Source organism: Macrotis lagotis, chromosome 8 (assembly GCF_037893015.1).
Source record: "Macrotis lagotis isolate mMagLag1 chromosome 8, bilby.v1.9.chrom.fasta, whole genome shotgun sequence".
NCBI lineage: Eukaryota > Metazoa > Chordata > Mammalia > Peramelemorphia > Peramelidae > Macrotis > Macrotis lagotis.
In genome coordinates, this window is record NC_133665.1 from 159420242 (window position 1) to 159443925 (window position 23684).

Here is a 23684-nt window from a genome sequence, read left to right on the forward strand (position 1 = left end):
CTATTGTTTTATTAGAAACCAGGAGGGCAGGAATTCAGGGAAGCCTGGAGGGATTTGCATGAACTGATGCTGAGTGAGATGAGCAGAACAAGAAAAAACACTGTAAACATTAACAGCAACATGGGGGTGATGATCAACCTTGATGGACTTGCTCATTCCATCAGCACAACAATCAGGGACAATTTGGGGCTCTCTGCAATGGAGAATATCATCTATACCCAGATAAAGAGCTGTGGAGTTTGAAAAAACGTCCAAGGACTATTACCTTTAATTTAGAAAAAAAACAACTGGTGTCTTATTGTCTGATCTTGCTATTTCTTTGTTTCTTCTTTAAGGATGTGATTTCTCTCTCATCACATTCAATCTGGATCAATGTGAAGACTGGCAAATTACCTTCTGGGGTGGGGTGGGGGGAGGGAAGTAAGATTAGGGGAAAAAAGTGCAAAACTCAAAATAAATAAATGTGCCTTTCCTCATAAATAAAAGAGATACTTGTTTCTTGTGAGGGGGAAGTGAGATGATTTTATTTTTGACTACATATTTGTGTGGACCTTACCTTGGTCTGTGTGTCAGGCATATACTGTAACATGTAGCTACCATCTGCTGGGCTGCTGACGCATTTTCCAGGCCGTTCTTTCCAGGAAAGCCTGACTTCAGGAACCAGTCTTTGGGTTTACTGAACACCGTGCTACTATATACACTATGGGTAGCTGCTCTGTCCAGTGACTGATCCATTTTTTAACTTGCATCGAGTTGTTTTGATGGTTGCTGTGTCTTAAATGCATTTTCTCCTTATTGCTATAACTGACATTTCCGGAGTGAATTCCGAATTTGTGCTAGTTGGTAATGATGATCTTGGCATCCTTGCTTTACCTCTGATTTTACTGGAAAGGCTCCATTATATACATTTGATAGTGTTCTTAAACATTTTTTTACAGAGCCTATTTATACAACCATTTCATTGCATTTTATTCCTCTGGCTCAATAAAATTATTTGGATTTAACCGTCAACAAGCTTCTGGAAATTTGCTTAAAAAAATAAAACAATTAAAAAGAGATTAGAAAGAGACCAGGTAGGGTCACACACGCGTGCAGGGGGCCTCCAGATGGATGAAGGAGGCAGGATGAGGTCAGGGGTCAGCCCAGGCTCCGTGGGGGGCGGGGCCGTAGCCGCTCTCCCGGGCTGGGGGAGGGGGAAGGACCCGGAGGCGGAAGAGACGGGCCGCGGGGAGGAAACTGAGGCTCGGGGAGGTGACGTCATGCGCGTCACCCAAGGGGGAGCTAGCCGACCTGGGGCTTGAACCCTAGACCCGGCACATAGGAAGCGCTGCTGTTGTTGTTGTTATTATTATTATTATTATTCATGGGGGACAGCAGGGCAGCCGCGGCCGCTCGTGCCGGACGCAGCGCAGAGGCGGAACCGTCAGGAAGGAAGCGGCCAGGGGCTGCTCCGCCCGCCCTTGATCTCCTCCGCCCCGCGGCATCCGGCGCGTCCGCATGGCAACCAGAGGCGGGACTTCCGGCCTGCGTTCGCGCCGTTTCCGCCGGGACCCGGAAGTCCGGCGCTGAGCCGGCGCGGCGAGGGGACGAGCCCCGCGCGCCTTCCTGCACCCCGCCGCCGGGCCGGGCCGCGCCGCGCCGAGGCTTCCGCTCCGTCCCAGGGCCATCGGTGCCGCGGAGGCGTCCCCGCGCCGAGGCCCGCGCCCGCGCCGCGCCATGATCACTCCCGCCTTCGAGCTGAGCCAGGACGCCGAGTCGCTGACGATCGCCATCCGCGTGCCCTACGCGCGCGTCGCCGAGTTCGAGGTCTACTTCGAGGGCGTCGACTTCAAGTTCTACGCCAAGCCCTACTTCCTCAGGTGAGGGCGGGCGGGGGCGCACGCGCGTGGCAGCAGCGGCCCCAAGAGCTGGCAAGGCGGGGAGGCCGCCTCATTCCCGGCGAGAGGCTCCCCGAGCCGCTGGGAGGAATGGAGCCCTCCCCGGCGCCACCCTGGCCCTTTGGCCCTTCCTTTTTGGCTTCTGGAAAAACAAAACCCTTTGCTCATTTTTTTATCATCACGCCCCTCATTTTCTATCTCCAGTCTTTAACCTCGAGGCACCATCACACTTGCATGTTGCCCTAAACTCTAGAGAACAGCCATCCCCTAAGATAAGAGAACAAAGACAAGGGGAAAAAAAAGGTTAGGGACCACTTGCCCATAGAAGCCTGACAGCTGCTGTGTGCCTGATTTTTAGTATTAAATTCTAGAAGGAGAACCAGATTCCTAGTCTTGAGTACTTGGGTTTTTATCTCAACTATGTTTCTTTACAACCTACTTGATTTGGGGGTGCTTTCATTTTATTTCTCGGTTTCCTTTTCTGTGAAATGAAGGGTTTGGCTTAGAGAATCTCCCGAGGCCTTTCCAGCTCTGGATCAGCTCCAGTCAGATTCCAGGGCTTGCAACTCCAGTCAGTGTTTCCAGGGCTTGCAACTCCAGTCGGTGTTTCCAGGGCTTGCAACTCCAGTCGGTGTTTCCAGGGCTTGCAGCTCCAGGCAGTGTTTCCATCCAGTCGGTGTTTCCAGGGCTTGCAGCTCCAGGCAGTGTTTCCAGGGCTTGAAGCTCCCAGTCAGTGTTTCCAGGGCTTGCAGCTCCAGTCGGTGTTTCCAGGGCTTGCAGCTCCAGTCGGTGTTTCAGGGCTTGCAGCTCCAGTCGGTGTTTCCAGGGCTTGCAGCTCCAGTCGGTGTTTCCAGGGCTTGCAGCTCCAGTCGGTGTTTCCAGGGCTTGCAGCTCCAGTCGGTGTTTCCAGGGCTTGCAGCTCCAGTCGGTGTTTCCAGGGCTTGCAGCTCCAGGCAGTGTTTCCAGGGCTTGAAGCTCCCAGTCAGTGTTTCCAGGGCTTGCAACTTCAGTCATTGCTTTCAGGACTTGCAGCTCCAGTCAGTGTTTTCAGGGCTTGCAGCTCCAGTCAGTGTTTCCAGGGCTTGCAACTCCAGTCGGTGTTTCCAGGGCTTGCAGCTCCAGTCAGATTCCAAGGCTTGCAGCTCCGGTCAGTGTTTTCAGGGCTTGCAGCTCCAGGCACTGTTTCCAGGGCTTGCAACTTCAGTCGGTGTTTCCAGGGCTTGCAGCTCCGGTCAGTGTTTTCAGGACTTGCAGCTCCAGTCAGTGTTTCCAGGGCTTGCAGCTCCAGTCAGATTCCAAGGCTTGCAGCTCCAGTCAGTGTTTCCAGGGCTTGCAGCTCCAGTCAGATTCCAAGGCTTGCAGCTCCGGTCAGTGTTTTCAGGACTTGCAGCTCCAGTCAGTGTTTCCAGGGCATGCAACTTCAGTCAGTGTTTTCAGGACTTGCAGCTCCAGTCGGTGTTTCCAGGGCTTGCAGCTCCAGTCAGTGTTTCCAGGGCTTGCAACTTCAGTCAGTGCTTTCAGGACTTGCAGCTCCAGTCAGTGTTTTCAGGGCTTGCAGCTCCAGTCAGATTCCAAGGCTTGCAGCTCCGGTCAGTGTTTCCAGGGCTTGCAGCTCCAGTCAGATTCCAAGGCTTGCAGCTCCGGTCAGTGTTTTCAGGACTTGCAGCTCCAGGCAGTGTTTCCAGGGCATGCAACTTCAGTCAGTGTTTTCAGGACTTGCAGCTCCAGTCGGTGTTTCCAGGGCTTGCAGCTCCAGTCAGATTCCAAGGCTTGCAGCTCGGGTCAGTGTTTCCAGGGCTTGCAGCTCTGGTCAGTGTTTTCAGGACTTGCAGCTCCAGTCAGTGTTTCCAGGGCTTGCAGCTCCAGTCAGATTCCAAGGCTTGCAGCTCCGGTCAGTGTTTTCAGGACTTGCAGCTCCAGGCAGTGTTTCTAGTGCTTGCAACTCCAGTCAGTCAGGTTCCCAGGGCTTGCAGAATATCCAGAGGTGCCTGTGAGCTTGTTGACTACTTTCTTTGTGTCTTTGCATCTCAAGTACATAGCAACTAGTACATCCTAGGTTCTTATTAATCCTTGTTGAGACCTTGAATTGGCCTGATAGTTTCTCTCAATTCATCCTTGAAGATAGTTCTTGACACTTAGTAGCTGTGGGACCTTGGGCTAGTCATTTAACCCTGACTACCTCTTATCCAGGGCCATCTCTAGTCATCCCAATTCACATCTGGCCACTGGACTCCAGAGGAGAAAGTGAGGCTGGTGACTTAGCACAGCACCCCCCCCTCCCCCCAATGAAATCAAATCCTTACTTGTCACAGCATCATCTCATCTCTTATGATGTCATGGTCTTCTAGAAGGAAGGACAAACAGATCATCCTCTCTCTAATTCATTCATTCTCATGGAATGGGTTCACACGTCAACTTTAACCTGAGATAACTTCTATCCCTCTACCCTTTCACTGGTAATCTTGTAGCTTGCCAGGTTTCAGTTATCTCTCTGTTGATTATTCTCAGATCTTTTCATCTAGTCCTGACTTCTTGCTTCTCAGAGCTTAATTCTCCATTTGTCTGTTAGTTCCAAACTGATGCCCCAAAGACATCTTAAACTCAACATAATCTGGAACTGGAAATGCTCCCGTTCTTTTAAATTTTCCTCTTTCATCCTGGAGCACCCTCTATCCTCCTAGTCACTCAGGATCACATTCTTTAGGTTTAACTCTTGATTTCTCCCTATCTTCCCCAACCCCACAGTCTAATCAGTTGCCAAAACTTGCCAATTTTATTTTTATAATTTCACTTCAATTCAGTAAACATTTCTTGAGTGCCATCCTTGTGCTAGGCACTGGGTTTGCAAATAAGAAAAACTGTTCATGCCTTCAAGGAGCTTACAGTCTAATGGGACAAGACTGGAAAGGGGAGGTGGGGTGTAAGGGGTGTCCTAGGGTATAGAATGTTTCTGGAATACACTACTGATGAGGGATGGGAGTTCTTATTGATGATGTTGTCAAAGATTTGTGACTCAAGAGGTCTCTGCTCCCCAGGGAAGGCAGGTGCTGAGCTGGGTGAAACTAGGGGCTTATATGGGGCAAGAAGTGTTGTGTTTCTAACAGGATATGTTAGCTTTACAGTACAGAGAGGAGTTTGTTGTTATGAAAGCACCATGGAACCTTGGTGGAAAGGTGCACATGGTTACCCAGAATGCATATAGGAAAGCCTATTTAGAGTTTATTAATATATGTTAATGATATTATAATTAGTGTGACCTTAGCTAGTAAGACCTCATCATAAGTTCACCCAAGGACCACAAAGAGATGTAGTGAATAGGCACTGCTCTAGGGAAAGCTCCTCCTGTGATTTAGGCTCCTGGGTCCCCATTTTGTTGCAGCCTTCTTCTTGACTGGCCTCTCTGGTATGTCTAAACAGGATGATGTGGCCTGGGGTGGGCTGATCAAGTTATACTTTGCCTATTCTAGTGAGATCCTGTGAGGGAGTCAGGCCATTGGGCTGGGGGCTTGGCTAGGATTCCATCACTCTCTTTTCTCTCACAATTATCATGCTAGTAGATCCCTATCATCTCATATTACAGGAGCCTGCTGGGGCTCACTGCCTCAGGTTTCTGCAGACTCTTGGTAAATCTGACACTTTTGTCAGTTTGGGCTTCCTAAAGCACAAATCTGACTGAGCCCCACTTCAGGCTAGTGTTAAGCTCTCTGAGATTATCTCCAGTTTATTTTGTTGCTATTTTGTTTGCACTAGTTGCTTTTGAATTGTCTCCACCATTAGATTTGGAAGTCCTTGAGAACAGTGATTGTCTTTGAACACCCAGGGCTACTTAGCACAGTGCTGACACATAGTAGGTCCTTAATAAATGACTTCCTGGAGGACAGATTGTAGGTGTAAGACAGTCAGACCTGGGCTGTTGCAGTGGGTCAGATGAGAGGACCTGAACTTGTTTGCTTATTTGTACCTGAGTGGAATGAAAGGCACAGTTGACTCCTCCAGCAGTGGTTAGGATGGTGCAGGCTCTGGGGGCTCCTGTTCTAATGGGGGATGCTTTCTTTAAGTCATGATTAGTCCTGTTTTCTACAGAAAAATGTCTTTCCCAGTCCCTTGTAGGACAGTTAGAGGATCCAGTAGATAAGACTCCTCTCCCTGAGTTCAGATCCATCCTCAGACCCGTACTAGCTCTGTGACTCTGGGCATCATCCTTTTTTTTTTTTTTTTTGCAAGGCAATGGGGTTAAATGGCTTGCCCAAGGCCACACAGTTAGGTAATTATTAAGTGTCTTGAGGCCAGATTTGAATTCAGGTACTCCTGACTCCAGGACCAGTGCTCCATCCACTGCGCCACCTAGCCACCCCGAGTATCATCCTTTTGGCCTTAGTTTCCTCATCTGTAAAACAAGCTGGAGAAGGAAATGGCAACTTACTCCAATATCTTTGCTAAGAAAACCCCAAATTGGCTCACAAAAAGCTGAGCACAACCGAAGGACAACAAATGACAATCCCTCTTAATTCTAGTATCTTCTGTCTGTCAGTTATTTCTTATTTATCCTTATAGAGCTTACTTTGTATGTATTTGTTTGCATGTTCTCATCACCATTTTACTGGTGTGGACATTGAGCCTGAGACAGACTCTGACTGGCCCAAGGTTACACAGCTAGTAAATGTTAGCAGGAGGATTTAAAAATGGGTCTTTCTGATATGAGATCCAGAACTCTCTGCTAATCAACTGCCAATTTAATATATAATCTTGAGTAATAAGCTGCCCATTGTCTAATGGGTTCAACTCTTGCCTTAAACAAACACTAATTAAGTGATCCTGGACTAGTTCCTTAACTTCTTCAATCCTCAGGTAAGGATTAGTTACTAGGGATTTAGGAGTTTAGTGTAGATTTGTATTAGAGTGGCCTACCTGGCTTTGCGGGTATGGATTCCAGAATCAACAAATTCACAGGTCCATATCCTGCTCCCTCAGAGAGGGAAAAAAAAGATAACTTGCAGAGTCATTTTTTTTCAAGTGTAATTTTTTTCATTTTATTGGACATTTTTAAGGTAAGTCTGCTTTTCCGTGGTTTTTGTAATGTCACTAAATTGCTCAAACATACTGCTATTTGATTTAAGTGCTTCATAAAGACTTTTTCAAATCTACAGATTAACTCTTCCTGGAAGAATTGTGGAAAATGGAAATGAAGATGGTTCTTATAATGTGGATAAAGGTACATCATTGGATTCCTTATATATATATATGCTAGGAATAATCACATAATTGTAACTTGAGGCACTAAGGGGATCTCTAGGGGGAACTAGAATCAGTCTAATAAAACATGCCATTACTTTTTGTTTATCCCTTAATGTAGTGTGTTTAACATTTTATTTTAATGCTTTTATTTGCCATTGTAATTTTAATCTGTTTCATCATAATGTATTTTATCTGTAAAATAAGGGTATTGAAGTAGATAATCTCTGAGCTCATTCTCAGCTTTAGAATTCTGTGATTTTATATTCTGTGTTAAATGGAATACTAAAAAGTTCTTTGTAATCTTTAAAGTGGAATTTCAGCCACAGTGGTGGTTGATATTCTGTAGTTATCTTTTTTTAGTTATGGAGTGATATTCAGAAATCAGAAAGTGTGTGAGGCAATTTCTAATCTATGAACACTGACTTTTGTTATAGAAGTGATAGTATAACATCTTAATATTATTCTTGTGCAATTTTAAAATGAAAACATAAACTTTAATACCTAGTTTACCCAGTATCCTGGATATAATTATGAATGACATTCAAAGACAGGTTAAATTTTCTTTATATAGATGAAATGAACTTCAGTTTTCTTAGTTTATTTACCAATGCATTTTACTCTTGTTCACTTTATTTTCTTATTACTAGTACCCCATTTCAAAACTCCTGCCCTAGACAATTGAAATAGATTCCAAACAAATATATTATTCTTACTCATTTGTTCTGTTCGTTATTGCTAGGATAATCTTCTTTACCCACAGCTTTGACTGTGACATTCCTCAGCTCCAAATCTGGTAACTCCTCATTTCCCAACTGGTTTCTTTAACCTGATCCTCTTCAGTCTGGTTACGATGTCCTTTTGAACCTGTCTCTCAAATGATCATCCAGCCGTCATTTTCAGAGCATACAGTGTCAAATTCTGTACCAGATGCTGGAGAAAAATGAAATTACCTGTTCATGAGGCACAAACATTCTAATGGAAGTATCCAATTCACATCGAAACAGCATAATTCCAGATAATGTAGTTATACAAAAGGTGGTCTAGGAGTGAGAGCATTAGCAAGTGGGGGGGGAGAGAGGGACACTGAAGGGTCAAAAAGAAGGAATATGATTGGACGATGGAATGGCAAGTTGGAGGAGCTTTGAGAGAAGACTATTTTGGCTGGATCTGAGAGTGCAGAAAAGAGAAGCCCTATCTATCAAGGCTGGGAGATGGTGGGGATGAGGTTGGACAGGGCTTTAAGTAGCTGAGGATGGGGATCACGTGATCAGAGCTTCACCTAAGGAAAATTGCTTTGACTGCAGTTTATGGGATGTACCAGAGTTGGGAGAGACTTATAGCAGTTGGGAGACCAATTGGAAGGTTGTTGTCATCCAGGCTAGAAGTGGTAAGAAATTGGAAACTGAGTTAGAAACAGGAAGATTACAATTGATTGGGTATGTGAGGTGAGGGAGGGAATTTAACAGCAAGGAGGTTACAGACTTGGAAGATTGGAGGAATGGGGGTATCTTTACAGAAATGGGAAAGTTTGGAAGAGGGAAGGAGAGGTTTAGGGTGAAAAACATTGAATTTAATATTGGACATGCTGAATTTAAGATACTCCCAAAACATGCAACTTGAAACGTTCAGTGGTCATTGGTGATGCAGGGCTGAAGATAAGGGTAAAGACTGGCCTGAATATATATAGATTTGTGAGTCATCTGAATAGCGCTGGTAGCTAGTCCTACCTACGACAACCAATGAGGTTTTGACTATAGAATTGAGATCTGAAGAGGAGGAAAATGAAGGGAGAGCAAGGCTCTTGACTTGAGAAGATACCGAGAAGTTGGAGAGATTGGAGATCTCCATAAGGATCCAAATGGATTTAGAGGAGAGAGGCGAAGGGAGTTAACTTTCAGAATGGCAGAGTTTTTAATTCAGGGATTTCTAATTCACTGTCACATATAGTTTTTAGAAACACGTATACTTTTAAAGAAAAAATTCACTGTTACATATACTTTTATACTTATACACATATACTTTTTAGAAACAGTTTTGAAATATTTGAAATTTTATACCATCTGCTAAATTGTATATAATGGGCTAAATTGTAGATTCTTTTAATTCAGAAATTGTTTCATCTTTAAGGAATCTTTACGCTTCGAATGTCAAAAGAGACTCCTGGTCAGCATTTTGAAGGATTGAACATGTTGACATCACTTCTGGCTTCAAAGAAAACCAGATCTGCAAAGCCTCTTGTGGAAGTGACTGGTATGTTCATTTCCATTAGGATCAGGAAAGCTTCTGGAGTTGTGTGAGTCCTTGGTGTCTGGGGAAGAGCAGAGAGCAGATGAGGAACCAGGGATTGTGGAAGGGAAGGAAAACTATGTGCTATAGGTTTATGAAACATACAGGGGTTCCCCAGTTAGAAATAAATGTTTCTCATTGAGTTAGTTTTAAGCCCCCCCCCCCCCCCCCCAATTTCAGAGAATGTTATGTAGTGTGCTTATTTGCTTAGATTTTTTCATATATTTCTGGGCTTGGAGTCAGGGAGGTTCAAGTTCAAATATGTCCTTAGACACTAGATGGGGGATCAAAATATATCACCAGAAGTGTCATCCTAATCACCACCATGGGAAAGTGGCCTTGGAAGATCACTCTTTTTCACAGATTCACAAAGTACATGCTCTGGAGGCGGGTGCTCTGTCTCCTGTCATGGTCATGGGGGTCACTGGGTTCAACCTACTCCTAGTTGTTGTAGTTCTGTAGTGGAGGGATCAGGTCACTTGGCCTCATCTGTAAAATAGGGATAATCATAGTGCCTGCCCCCAGGGTCATTGTGAGGATCCAATGAGATGTTTCTAACATGCTCAGCACAAAAGTGAGTGATCAGAGCCAGGAGAAGATGGCACACATCTCAGCAGCACCATGGGAGGGTCAACTGGGAAGGACCCTGCTCCTCCCAGCAGCACCGGATCCATGAGGACTCCCAGAGGCTGATGCTGTCCATATCCAGACAAAGAGCTGATAGACTTGGAATGCAGAGTCAAGCACTGGCTTTTTTTTTTTAATTATTTTATTCTTTCTCATGGTTATTTTTTTTTCTTTTGATCTGTTTTTCCACAAATGAGACTGAGATGGAACTTTTATGCAAATTAGAATACAAATATAACACAGTTAGTACCAATGATTTTTTTTTTTTTTTGGTAAGGCAATGGGTTAAGTGGCTTGCCCAAGGCCACACAGCTAGGTAATTATTAAGTTTTTGAGGCCAGATTTGAACTCAGGTACTCCTGACCCCAGGGCCAGTGCTCTATCCACTGTGCCACCTTGCCACCCCAGTACCAATGATTTTACATGAAAGCACAAGTATAACACAAAAGCCCTCCTGTAATGGATTATTTAGCTGAAAATTTTGAAGTGTAATGTAAAAGGTAAAGTCTTTTTTAGGGGGCGGTTTGCAAGGCAATGGTTCAGTGACTTGCCTAAGATCACACAACTAATTAAAAATTGAGTATCTGTCTGAGGCTGGATTTGAACTCAGGTCCTCCTGATTCCAGGATGCTCTATTCACAAAGTCTTTTGAGAACTATGAAAACCTTGATGAATTTGAGTTTCAACCCTTGAGTTAATGAATTTTGATAAGATTGTCATTTCTATAACCTAATGAAAATCATCCTGTTTCCTTTATTTTATTCAACATATTTAGGTTCTTCTGAGCTTCCTGTAGAGTCTAAGGAAGATGAGGAGGAAGAGTTTGATTGGGAAATCGAACAGTCTCCTTATGAAGAATTAACAGAGAGTGATTTGAATTCACAGTACCATTATGGGTTTGGAAACTTGCGCTCAGGAGTGTTTAAAAGATTACAGGTTTGTCTGAGACTTTTTTCTTATATTTGAAGTCATTGCTTCTCAGACTCAGAGTCGCAGCATGTTCATTGAATTTGATAGAAATGTGAGTTATTATTATTCAATGTTTATTGACTATTATTTATTTATTTTTAAGATTTTTCAAGGCAATGGGGCTAAGTGGCTTGCCCAAGGCCACATGGCTAGGTAATTATTAAGTGTCTGAGGTCAGATTCGAACCCAGGTACTCCTGACTCCAAGGCCGGTGCTCTATTCACTGCTCCACCTAGCTGCCCTATTGACTATTATTTTAAACTCTTACCTAGTGGGGTATGGTTTAGGGGCGTTGCTATGCTGAGCCCAGAGTCAGGAAAACCAGGGTACACACCCAGTCTCAGACATGGACTGACTGTGTGACTCTGGCATGTCACTCCACCTCTGTTCACCTCAGTTTCCCCCTTTGTAAAACAGGGATAATAGCACCTTCTTCCCAGAGTTGTTATGACGATCAAATGGGACATTAATTGTAAAGGGATTAGCACAGAGATAGCAGAGTTATTACCTAGTAAGCCCTTGATATTTGTTAATGATAAAGATAATAAGCCATCTATATGGATGAAAATAGAGATAAGACACAACAAAGGAAAGAGACTTTTTATTTCCCCTATGGCTTGAATATTTTGCTACATTCTATGAGAATAAATGAGAAAGAAGGGTGAGACTTTTAAGTGATTTTCCCAAGAGATGATATAGGATGAAAATATTTGAGAACTGCTATCTTCATCCTTTTTTTAAAGTAACATTTCTTAACTGCTTATTAGATTTCGTGTGCCCCAGGAGACTTAGTATTGTTTTTATAACCTAAAGCCAAACTGAGACTTTGGGGCCCCCTATGCTTTGAGTATTGGATGTTAATCTGTTGCTGTAACCCATGAGGGCAGGGATCCTATCTTGGGAGATCGGGCAGGGAAGGGAGAAGGTGACCCTGGTTGGGTTGGCTTCCTTCAGGGCTCGGCCGTGCATTGGGACTGGTCCTTTCACTTTTCTGAGCCTCAGTTTTATTGTTGTGTGAGCCTCTGCAGGTTCAGACATGGAATTGGGGGGATGTTTGGGATGTTACTTGAATCTTGGTGAGACTTTCCTTAGACAGTTCAAATAGGGGTTCATTATTTCCAGACAGGTTGCTGATAGAAGTCAGGAATACCTTCATGTTGCTTCAGTCCTCTCCCCTGGTACCTCTGAATATGGGATTTGTTCTGTAATGGATCAGATCTGTGCTTGTACAAAAATATATTCAGGGAAAAGTAAACATATTAAAACAATCTCCTTTTAAACTTTTTCCTGTTGTATAGAAGGAGGTTTAAATAGTAGTCAAGTAAAACTTCCTGATCAGTCTGTTTTTGTGTTTTAAAAGGTTTTTCCTTCAAAGTGTAGATTATACTAGATAGGATGACCTTTCATCCTTTCCAGCTTTGAGATTCTATAAGACTACACTTTTTTCCTTTTGTATTAATATTAACCCATTACGCTCATGAACATTAAAAAATAACTACTTCCCACAAATACATGCAAACTGAGATGTCAAATGGTTTTTTTATTAGGTTTTTTTTTTGCAAGGCAGTGGGGTTAAGTGGCTTGCCCAAGGCCACACAGCTAGATAATTATTAAGTGTCTGAGACTGGATTTGAACCCAGGTACTCCTGACACCACGGCCTGTGCGTACTACCCCACTTAGCTGTCCCATTCACTGCACCACCTAGCCACCCCATTCAAATGTTAAAGAATCCATTTTGGGGAGAATATTAATGTGTTGTAAAACTGTATTTTATACACCCAGGTCTAGAAATTTCCAGAAAAACTTGCATAGTTGGGTTAATATGCAGAGTTCCTGTGTAATTTTATGTACTCTATTTATGATAATCATTCCATGTGATTAAAACAGATTTATAGCTTTAGACTAAAAATATGACCCTTTTAATAATTCATGCCAGTAATGCAGTTAGAAGAAATTGAAATAATTGCTGCATGAATAATAGCTTTGAGGAAATTGCTACTAATTTAAAATTGTAGATTTAAAGTCAACTTTAACATGCTTTGAAATACTGCTTTCCCATTTAAAATGACAAACTGGTATATAGTTGCTGCCTTTGGACCAGATAAATTCCTCAAATTATTTTGACTATTGTGGCAGACCTGTGAATTCGTCCCACCTCTAGGGCTTCCTATCCACTTACTGCCCCAACCTGAGGCTGCTTAGACTTGAGGCTTCTGTGGGCCGATGACTGCCCAGACCGCTTGCTCTCAGCAATTGGAGGAGGGGGATTGCATTAGGGGAGACTTCCAGGTGCTGGAGCTCCCGGGTCCTTCCTTGAGCCATGCTCCCCTCTCTACTTCCCTCTTTAGAATGGAAATGTGGGGGAGAAAACAATAAGTGCACAAATACTGTTCTCTGTCTGTCTGGGTCACCGGCTGCATTTGCTGCAGTGGGTCACTCCGAGCTGGAGGGTTTAACAGTCATTTTTCTGAAATCCTGTCCACTTCCCTCTGGGAGATGTACAAAAGCAGCCTTGAGGATCAAATAAACAAGCTACCAGATGGAGGCATGGGGGTTCTCTCCAGAGTCTCAGAAGCCATCTTTGTCCCAGCTGATCTGTAGCGGGGACAAAGCGCAGCCCTAGATCCTTGCTCGCCACACCCTCAGTTTGTGTAGTGGGAATGAGTGGGTCTGCTCACGTTCTCCTAGTTCCTTCCCGTTATAGCTGCAGGCTTTGATTGTGGCCACACAGCCGTAGTTGGTAACCAGGAATATTCAAACCCTCTGGAGGGGTGGTCTCTTTGTGGGCTTGCATTTCTTATTCTGGACTGCCCCTTGCTTAGTGACTGCTGCATGGTGAGTGACTCCTGGAGGAGGGTGGGTTGTTTCAGATGAGAGGCCCCTTTGGGCTGCTGGCTGTTCCAGTCTCTTGCTGTTTTGCCTGTCCCCATGCGACTTAATAACTGATCAGCCTGGAATGGGATCTCTTGTGCTAGTTCTGCCTGCCGATGCCATCCCACAGTGAGCTTTTGGGATCTGCTCTCAACTTGTTTTAGGCTCACCATTGATTGACCTAAGCAGTGAAGAGACTTCTGATTGTGTCCAGATTGTTTGACCATGGCAAGCCACTGTCCACGATATGTACACTGCCCACCTCACGAGGCTGTGAGAGCTGCTGCCATGTAAACATGGATGCTTATTGTTTCTATTTTTGGTTTACAGGCATTGGTAGATAATATTTTATTTGTTTTCCAATCACATGCAGAGGTAGTTTTCAACATTCATCCTTTTGAACACTCCCACCCTCCATTCATGACAGCAGATAATCTGATCTAAGTCATACATGTACAACTGTGCATTTGGAGATATTTGTTCTCGTAAGCAGGGTCTCAAGAGAAATGACCTATAAGCAAACTCCCTAGTAGATTGCACTTTGGATTGGGAAAGATAACGTGTGTGTAGGTAGAAACAGTTTATTTTAGACGTGAATTTCTTGAAAATGTGGTTGGGTGTAGTTTTCTTTAGCTTCCTAAATGAAAAATTCAAACATTTCTAATGAGGCATTTTTTCTGCTAGTTGGAAAGCATTTTGAAAAGTTGCGAATATAAGATATAAGAAGTTTATTCAATTTGAAATGTTGCCATTCTAAAAATGTCAGTTTACTAGCGTGAATGCAAGGAAGCTCTTTATTTCCTTTTTACTGATAGGATGATGTACCATAGCTTACAGAATCAGCTTGCTGAGAAAGCCTGGTTGTGTTGGGTTTTTTTGTCTGAATTTTGTGTCTTGAGGCTAAAGGAGGTGACTGGTTCATCTATTCTTTTCGTGCTGTCTGCTGCTAGGATGAATTGAGTGATGTCATTGACCTTAAAGACCCAGATGCCACTCCCCCGGCCGAACGAAGACAGAAGCGTCTTGCTGCTGAAGAGTCCAAATTTGATCCCGACCATTACTTGTAAGTAGCGTGTTTAGTTCTAGTAGGTGGAATAAAGTCATTGGACATGTTTCTTCTACATGCTCCCCATCCCAGTTTTGAGAAAGACATTGTAAAAATTGAGTCTTGGGGGGGGAAATAGTGATTTTAAAATTTCCTAGATGTCATAGGATCTTAACTGGAAAAGACCTTATGGTTTATCTTGGCTCACTATCTTTAATAGACGACAAAACTGCAGCCCAGATACTCACATAGGTTGTAGGTAGCAGAGTTTGAATTGAGGTCCCCTGCCTCCAGATCCAGCCAACCTTTCTTCTGTAATATGACTTTGGCATAAGGTGCTTCTTCTGGCTTAACTGGCCATTTAACTAAGTCACAAGAGCAGTGCCTCTGTGAACCAAATATACCCAATTGTAAATTTATGTATAAAATGCTATTTTCTAAATGACTACCTTAGCAGCAGTAAAAGCTTTTAAAAGAGATACTTCAAACTCTGTTTGTCTAGGGTAAAATGTAACACTAAACTTAAGGAATGAGGATATTTTAGATAATCTATTATTAAGACCAATCATTTAGTTTATTTTAAAATAAAGTGATCAAAGTCATTAGTAATGAAACTATTTGAATTTTCATTCATATAGTTCAATTTTTACCTTTTTGCATTGTATAGCAAGGGTCCAAGCTTAGCCAGTACTTTAATGTACTAAATCTTGTCTTCAACTAATGTATAATTCTTCACCAAAGAAGTATAAATAGAATGCTAATATAGATATTTAAACGAACATTCCCCCCCCACCTCTGTCTGCCTTTGACATCAATCTTCTTGTCAAGATTAGTTAAATAGTTCTTTTTTTTAAAAGATTTTTTTTGCAAGGCAAATGGGGTTAAGTGGCTTGCCCAAGGCCACACAGCTATGTAATTATTAAGTGTCTGAGGCCGGATTTGAACTCAGGTACTCCTGACTCCAGGGCCGGTGCTCTATCCACTGCACCACCTAGCTGCCCTAAATAGTTCTTTAGTAAAGGTCAGACTGAGTTCTGGAATCGAGAGGGGCAGCATGGCAAAGTGGATAGAATGTCAGACTTGGAGATGGAAGACCTATCTCTTGTCCTGAAGTGATTCACCTCTCTTATGTTAGGATCTCTGAATGCCTGCAGTTACTCTAGTAATTAATATTTTATCTGTTTCCTTTTCTCTAAAATGGGGATAATAAAATCCCTAGAATCTTTCTTTACTGAGACTTGTTGGTGGGACTCAGGTGAATTGATATGTGTAAAACTCTTTGTAAGTGCTTCATTAATATTATTTTATCACATTGATTATAGTATTGATCTATTTTTTTTGGTCATGCATTATAAAGTGATGTAACAATGAGTAAACCTCATTGTTTTAATAGTTATTCAAGTCATCAATACATTTGGATATACAATTCTATATGTTTGTATTTATTTAAACTTACTAGGTTTATTCAGACATTTGCAAATTTTAATAGTGCTAAAGTATTAATCATGAACATTATTTTAAAGAACTATTTTTTATTATGAATTTACCATTTTATTTGAGCCATAAAAACTTTTCTAGACTATATTCTAAATATAAGTTCTCATTCCTCTCAAATTTGCTCTTTTTTTGGAAACAAGTTTTTGGTAATTGGGATCTGCTACTAAAATCATAAAGAGAAGTTAACATTTTTTTCCTAATTTGTTCTCATGTATGATCTGTGAATGCTTGCTGTTATTCTAGTAATTAATATTTTATCTCCTGTCACAGTATGAGACTAATTGGAATAAAGTATATCTTATTTGCAAATGTCATGTACTATATGATGTTGTGATAAGTGGCAAGACTTTGGGACATTTTAAGGGGACAGCAGGAGTAGTCTATCTTTTATATTTTAGAGGACATCTAAGGTTCTCCTCCATTTATGTTACCATTTCTAATTATGTTTATCTCACCAATTGGTGGTTTTAAAGATCTCACCAATTGGCAGTTTTAAAGGCCTGCTGAAGAGCAATTTGAAGAAGCCCATTTAAATTCATGCTGAATATTTAAAATAGAATATTCATTGTCAGCAAATTTCTCAGGCAAGGTAAGGGCATCCTGAACATTTCTGAAAGGGAAGGAGCTTAATTAGAACAACTGCCTAGCTTGTGTGAAAAGGAACAGAAAACTGCTTGGACTAAGGATATTAAAAAATTTTGTTTTATGGTTCAAAGTATTAAACAAGAATTGTCTTTTTCTCCATCTTTTTCTTTTTCTTTTATTTGGAACTTTATCATTTTAATTGATATGCAAGCACTAATCTTTGTTGTTTATTTTTTTTAATTTTAATTTCATTTTATTTATTTAAGGCAATGGGATTAAGTGACTTGTCCAAGGTCACACAGCTTGGCAATTATTAAGTGTTTGAAGCTGCATTTGAATTCAGGTCCTCCTGACTCCAGGGCCAGTGCTGGATCACTTAGCTGCCCCCTTTGCTGTTTATTAACAAATGTGATAATTCTTCTGATCATAATGTTTGAAAAAGGTATTTTCAGTTAAGACACAAAAATTAGGAAAATGGAAGAATGAAAGTCTTGTTTCATTTGGTGTCCATGAATATGCAAAGTTTTAAATTTTATCCATTTTACAGACTGCTATAAGTGATTATGTTAGTTGCTAAATCAAATGTAAACTTGTTGATTACCTGAAAGCTAATTTTTTACTACACATATTTTGATGCTAGCCTAGCTTCTTGTGGAAACAGTCTGATTCTTTTCACTTTCAACTGGTATATGAACTCAGAAAATTGTAGTTTAGAAAAAACTTGTCCCTCTCTCCTATTTATGTCATCAGTTTATTATTTTGGGGGATTTTTTAGAAATAAAAGAGATGATTTGCATAAATCCCAAGATATTATCCTATTTAAAATATTAGACTTGGGGAAATGGTAAATGTAAAATTGCCCCAATTCAAAGTAATTAGAATAATCCAAATTAATGAAAAGACTAAATGTGTAATTTTCTTTCTAAAGAACTATAATAATATTGTTGCCCTTATAGGAAAAGTTCTAATTCTACCCATTTCTCCCTCAATCAGTTCATACGACCCAGATTCCCTGAAGTTGTTGATCTTCGTCATTTCTTACAGCTAGAATCTTCAGTTGTATTCATATTCCACAGCTTGTTCAGCTGTTCCCCATTTGTGACATATATAATTATTGGGGTTAATATAAATTCACTTTAATCTCCTACCTTACTGCATCTGCTCCTGAATTATTATATCGGCATCCCCAGCCTAGAGTCATTACTTAGTTCTGTGAAACAGAATATTAGAAGAAACAGTGTTAGAGATAGTTCTGTCAGGGTATTGTTATAAATGAAAGATCAATTCTTGGGGGAGGAGCAAAATTGATTATAAAAGCACGTACCTCCATCTGTACAAATTCACATCCACATATGTCCATGTGTGTAAAGGGTCTTTAAACAAGACCTGAGACTCGTTTTCCTAAATTGAAGTGCCAGACTGAGCTCTCACCTCGTCCTTTATAGTCTGTAAAGACCAAGAAACATGAAGGGAAGAACAGGCTATTTGGGGATGTGGTCTCCTTTTAGCTTGAAAGAAAATTGAGCCCTGAGTCCCAGGTGAGGATGAGGAAGTGGGGGAGTGGGGACTGGGGGCAAGGTGGGCCTAAGGCAAAGAAGCAGTAGTGGAGTCAGCTAGGAGGGGCATCTGAGAAGCATCAGAGAGAGGAATAGCAATGTAGAGAAACAACATCCTCTCTGAGATTACCAACTTTTTTTTTTTTCCAATTCAAAAATACAAGAATCTCAATCATTTTATCAAAAAACCCCAAAATATTCAAAACAAAAAAGAATAAACAAGGAAATTACATTTTGATGAAACACTTATTAAATTGATAAAGGAAATATTAGCTGAACTACAAAGAGGCAGCAAAACATTGTGACAGAAGATTTCACTGTCCCTCTTTCAATTTCCAGTAAGTCTAACAAAGATAAACAAAAGGAAAAGTATGAATGAACAAATTCCTAGAGAAACAAAGTTAAAATAATTATGGCATATTTTAAATGAAACTGCAAAGAATAACTATTTTTCAGTATCACATGAAATATATTTAGGACTAAGATATTGAAAAAAAGTTTTTTTTATTAAAGATTTTATTTATTTTGAGTTTTACAATTTTCCCCCAATCTTACTTCCCTCCCCCCACTCCCCCGCAGAAAGCAATTCCAACTAGTTTTTTTTTTTTAAGGTTTTTGCAAGGCAATGGGGTTAAGTGGATTGCCCAAGGCCACATGGCTAGGTAATTATTAAGTATTTGAGACCGGGATTTGAACCCAGGTACTCCTGACTCTAGGGCCGGTGCTTTATCCACTGCGCCACCTAGCCACCCCCAACTAGTTTTAAAGTAAGCAATTTATTCTATGATTTATGGGTCTAATTTAATGATGGCCCTCAAACAATTATAATAAGATTTTAAACTGTAAAATTTGCTTAAAAAAGATACTCTATTGAAAAATCATCAATTAAGGAAATAGTATATGAAATAGCATATAAATGAGATTTGTGTGTTCAGAATTTTGACTGATTCATCAAAGAAAGTTTGAATTATGTGTGGTATACTGTTCCTTCATGGCAAAAAAGTAAACAGATATATTTTTGAATAATTGAATTTGAAAGAGTAAAGTATTTGAGCTTAATTGATTCGATTTTAACTGAATTTTATTAGATGAAATCTTGTCAGAAAGGATGTTCTCCAAATGATAGGCACATTTATGATGTGATGGTGATTTTCTAGTTAAATAATAAAGAATAAATTAAATTGTATTGTTATCTTAAAGTAGTTGAGTACTGTCAGGTATATACTTTGATTATATGTTATGCAAAATGCCAAAAGGACTTCTTGGTAATAGTGTTTTTCGTTTTTTCCATTATGTTTTTCTTCTCCAGAAAGCATTTTGGGGTAGAAATAGTGGTTCTACTGTTATAATATTAAATGCTGCTGATGTTGGATTTCTAAAGTCATCTTGAGTGTCATTGATTTAAGCATTTGAACAGTTGTAAAAGTAATTTTAAAGAAAGTTAAAAAAACCACTACAGCATATTACATGTAATCTACTTACCAATTATTTGTGCATTTGTTCTTGTGATGATCAATACTGATATTTAATAATGAGTAATTGCTAACATTTAGATCATGTGTTAGGATTTGTAAAGCACTTTACTTATATTATCTCATTTCATTTTTATCTTCACAATAGCCCTTTAAGTTAGGGACTATCATTAGCCCTATTTTATGGTGGAGGAAACAGAGGCAGACCGAGGTTATTTTTTTTTTTCAGTTTTTAATTTTAATTTATTTTTTATTCTCATTTTGTACAAATGTTTTTTTTACATTAATAAAATATACTTGTTTACAAGTAAACAAAATACCCCTCCCCCCATGAATATAGATAGACTTGCTTGGGCGAAAAAGTAAAGGGGAGAGAAAAAAATTAAAAATAAAAAAAATAATAGTAATAATTGTAGGTATGGTCAGGTGGCGCAATGGACAAAGCACCAGCCCTGGAGCCACGAGCACCTGAGTCCATATCCATCCTTGCACCCGAGTCCATATCCAGCCTCGTAAGCCCAATAATCACCCAGCCATGTGACATGCAAGCCACCTGATCCCCACTGCCCTGCAAAAACCAAAAAGATGAAAAAAAAAGACCCAAAATAAAATAAAATAGTAATAATAGTAGGGGTGTCTGGGTGGCAGACAGAGCATTGGCCCTTGACCCAGGAGCACCTGGGTCCGAATCCAGCCCCAGACACCCAAAGACCACCCTGCTATGTGGCCCCAGGCAGGCCACCCAGCCCCACTTGCCCTGCACCCTCCCCCAAATAATAATAACAAAAAATGTGCTTCAGTCTTTGTTCCAACACCAACAACTCTGTCACGGGTGGGTCACATTCTTTATGATAAGTCCATCACAAAAGTTACTTCCATATTTTTCCAACGTTGCTATTGCTGATCTCAACTTCCTCCTTTCGTTTTTCTCCACTACCATGTACTATATTTTCTCTCTCCTTTCACTCTGACTCTGCTGTAGGGTTGCTGAGTGGCGCAGCAGACAGATCCCTGGTCCTGGGGCCAAGAAGCCCTGAGCCCCCATACTACCCCTTAGGCCCAGAATCCACCTGGCCCTATGGTCTTGGACAGGCCATCCAATCCCAGCCCCTTGCAAGAAGTAAAAAAGAAAATGTGTTATATCTGACCACTGTCCCCCCCATGGTCCATCCTCTCCTCCTTTATTCACATCCCCACCCCTTCCCCCTGCTCCCCCCTCCTTCTTACTCCAGATGTCTGTACCCCATTGAGTATATTTGCTGTTTCTTCTCCTAGTCACCTCTGATGAGAGCGAAGATTCCCTCATTCCCCCTTGCCTCCCCCCTTCCATATCATTGCAATAGCTCATTGTAATAAAAAAAAAATCTTACTATGTGAAATATCTTGGACTATTCCCCCCTCTCCTTTTTCTTTCTCCCATTCCATTTCCCTTTTTTTCCTATTGACTCCATTTTTACACCATATTTTATCTTCGAATTCAGCTTTCTCCTGTGCTTCAACTATAAAAGCTCCCTCTACCTGCTCTATTAACTGAGAAGGTTCATATGATTATTATCAGTATCATTTTTCTATACATGTAGTTCATCCTCATTAAGTCCCTCATATTTACCCCCTCTCCTCCAATCTCCATGCTTCGCCTGAGTCCTGTATCTGAAGATCAAACCTTCTGTTCAGCTCTGGCCATTCCAAAAGGAACCTTTGAAATTCCCCTGGTTCATTGAAAGTCCATCTTTTTCCCTGGAAGAGGACATTCAGCCTTGCTGGGTAGTTCATTTTTGGCTGTATTCTAAGCTCTTTTGCCTTCCAGTATATTGTATTCCAAGCCCTACGAGCTTCCAATGTAGTTGCTGCTAAGTCCTGTGTGATCCTGACTGCAGCTCCACGATATTTGAACTGTGTCCTTCTGGCTGCTTGTAATATATTCTCTTTGACTTGGGAGTTCTGGAACTTGGCTATAATATTCCTGGGGGTTGGTTTTTTGGGATCTCTTTCTCAGGGGGATCGATGGATTCTCTCCATTTCTATTTTGCCCTCTGCTTCTAGAATATCAGGGCAATTTTCTTGTAGTAATTCTTTGAAAATGATGTCAAGGCTCTTTTCCTGATCATGACTTTCAGGTATTCCAATAATTTTTAAATTATCTTTCCTAAGTCTGTTTTCCATATCAGTTGTTTTTTCAATGAGATATTTCACATTTTCTTCTAATTTTTTCATTTTTTTGGTTTTGAAGTATTGATTCCTGATTTCTGGTAAATTCATCAATCTCCCTGAATTCTATTCTTTGTCTGAAGGATTTGTTCTCCTCAGAGAGTTTTCTTATCTCTTTTTCCATCTGGCCAATTTTGCTTTTTTTATTTTTTATTTATTTTTTATTTTTTAGGTTTTTTGCAAGGCAAATGGGGTTAAGTGGCTTGCCCAAGGCCACACAGCTAGGTAATTATTAAGTGTCTGAGACCGGATTTGAACCCAGGTACTCCTGACTCCAAGGCCGGTGCTTTATCCACTACACCACCTAGCCGCCCCTCAAGTTTGCTTTTTAAAGCATTCTTCTCCTCAATAACTTTTTTGAACTGCTTTGTCCATTTGACCTAAGCTGGTTTTTAGCATGCTATTTTCTTCAGCATTTTTTTGGATTTCCTTGACTAAGCTGCTGACTTCATTTTCATGTTTTTCCTGCATCTCTCTCCTTTCTTTTCCCAGTTTTTCTTCCAACTCCCTCATTTGATTTTCAAAGTCTTTTTTGATCTCTGTCATAGCCTGAGCCCAATTTCTGTTTTTCTTAGTCTTTAGATGCAGGAGCTTGTGCTTCCTCATCTTCAGACTGAGTATTTTGATCGTTCTTGGGCTCATTTGCAAAATATTTCTCAATGGTCTTCCTCTTGTTTCTCTGCTTGCTCATTTTCCCAGCCTAAGCCTGTTTTTTTAGGGTGCTTCCTGAGCTTTTGGGACACTCCCACAAGGGTCTCAGTGTGTGAGGCTCTGTCCTCCCTCCTGGTCTGTGAATGACCATAAGCTCCCCCCTCTGCCACGGGGCCGAGGTGGGGGGGCCCTGTTGTTCTATTGGGGGGGTCCTAGACTGGGATCAGGATCTGAATGTGGTCAGAGCCCCAGAGTCCTGTTCCAGAGGCAGAGGACTCCCTCAGGTCAATGGGCTCATGCCCTAGGGGCTCCTGCTTACCAGCTCAGCCTGCTTCTGTTAACTGGTCTGGGCTGCTGAAAGACCAAGCTGCTCCCTGTGTGCTCACTCTGGCAGGGGTCCCTGCTGTTGTCCCACTTTGTGCCGGTGCTCCCTGGGGTGCAGCTCAGGAGACTCCCCCGCTGCTGTGAGCCGCGGCTCCCAGCGCCCTGGGGCTGCCTCCGGGAGGCTGAAGTTCTTTGGCTCTGGCAGGCCACCCCTCAGACCCCAGGGAGCAGAGCCTTTCTGCTCTTTTCCAGGTTACCTTGAGTAGGAGAATTGCCTCACTGGGTCCCTTTGTGGGGTTCTGTCTCTCGAAAGTTTAGTTAGAGTTCTTAGTTTATGTGTTTTTATCAGAGAGCTCCTAAGACTGGATCCCTTCATCTTGGCTCCGCTCCCCCCAGACCGAGGTTATTTTGCCCAGAGGCACACAACTAGAAAGTAGTGAAGGCCAGATCCATACTCCTTTCCTCAGTCATCCTGACTCC

At 41.5% G+C, this 23684-nt stretch overlaps 1 protein-coding gene across 1 annotated transcript in view; it reads left to right on the forward strand.

Moving 5' to 3' along the window:
• Window positions 1-1598: 1598 nt before the first annotated feature.
• Window positions 1599-23684, forward strand: part of LOC141496306 (protein SHQ1 homolog) — a 104313-nt gene continuing 82227 nt past the window's right edge. Inside the window, exons 1-5 of the mRNA XM_074198718.1 lie at window positions 1599-1859; window positions 7025-7089; window positions 9240-9362; window positions 10801-10961; window positions 14817-14929. Of these exons, the coding sequence (XP_074054819.1) occupies window positions 1717-1859; window positions 7025-7089; window positions 9240-9362; window positions 10801-10961; window positions 14817-14929 (605 nt within the window). The 5' untranslated portion in view covers window positions 1599-1716. The remainder of the gene's footprint in view (window positions 1860-7024; window positions 7090-9239; window positions 9363-10800; window positions 10962-14816; window positions 14930-23684) is intronic.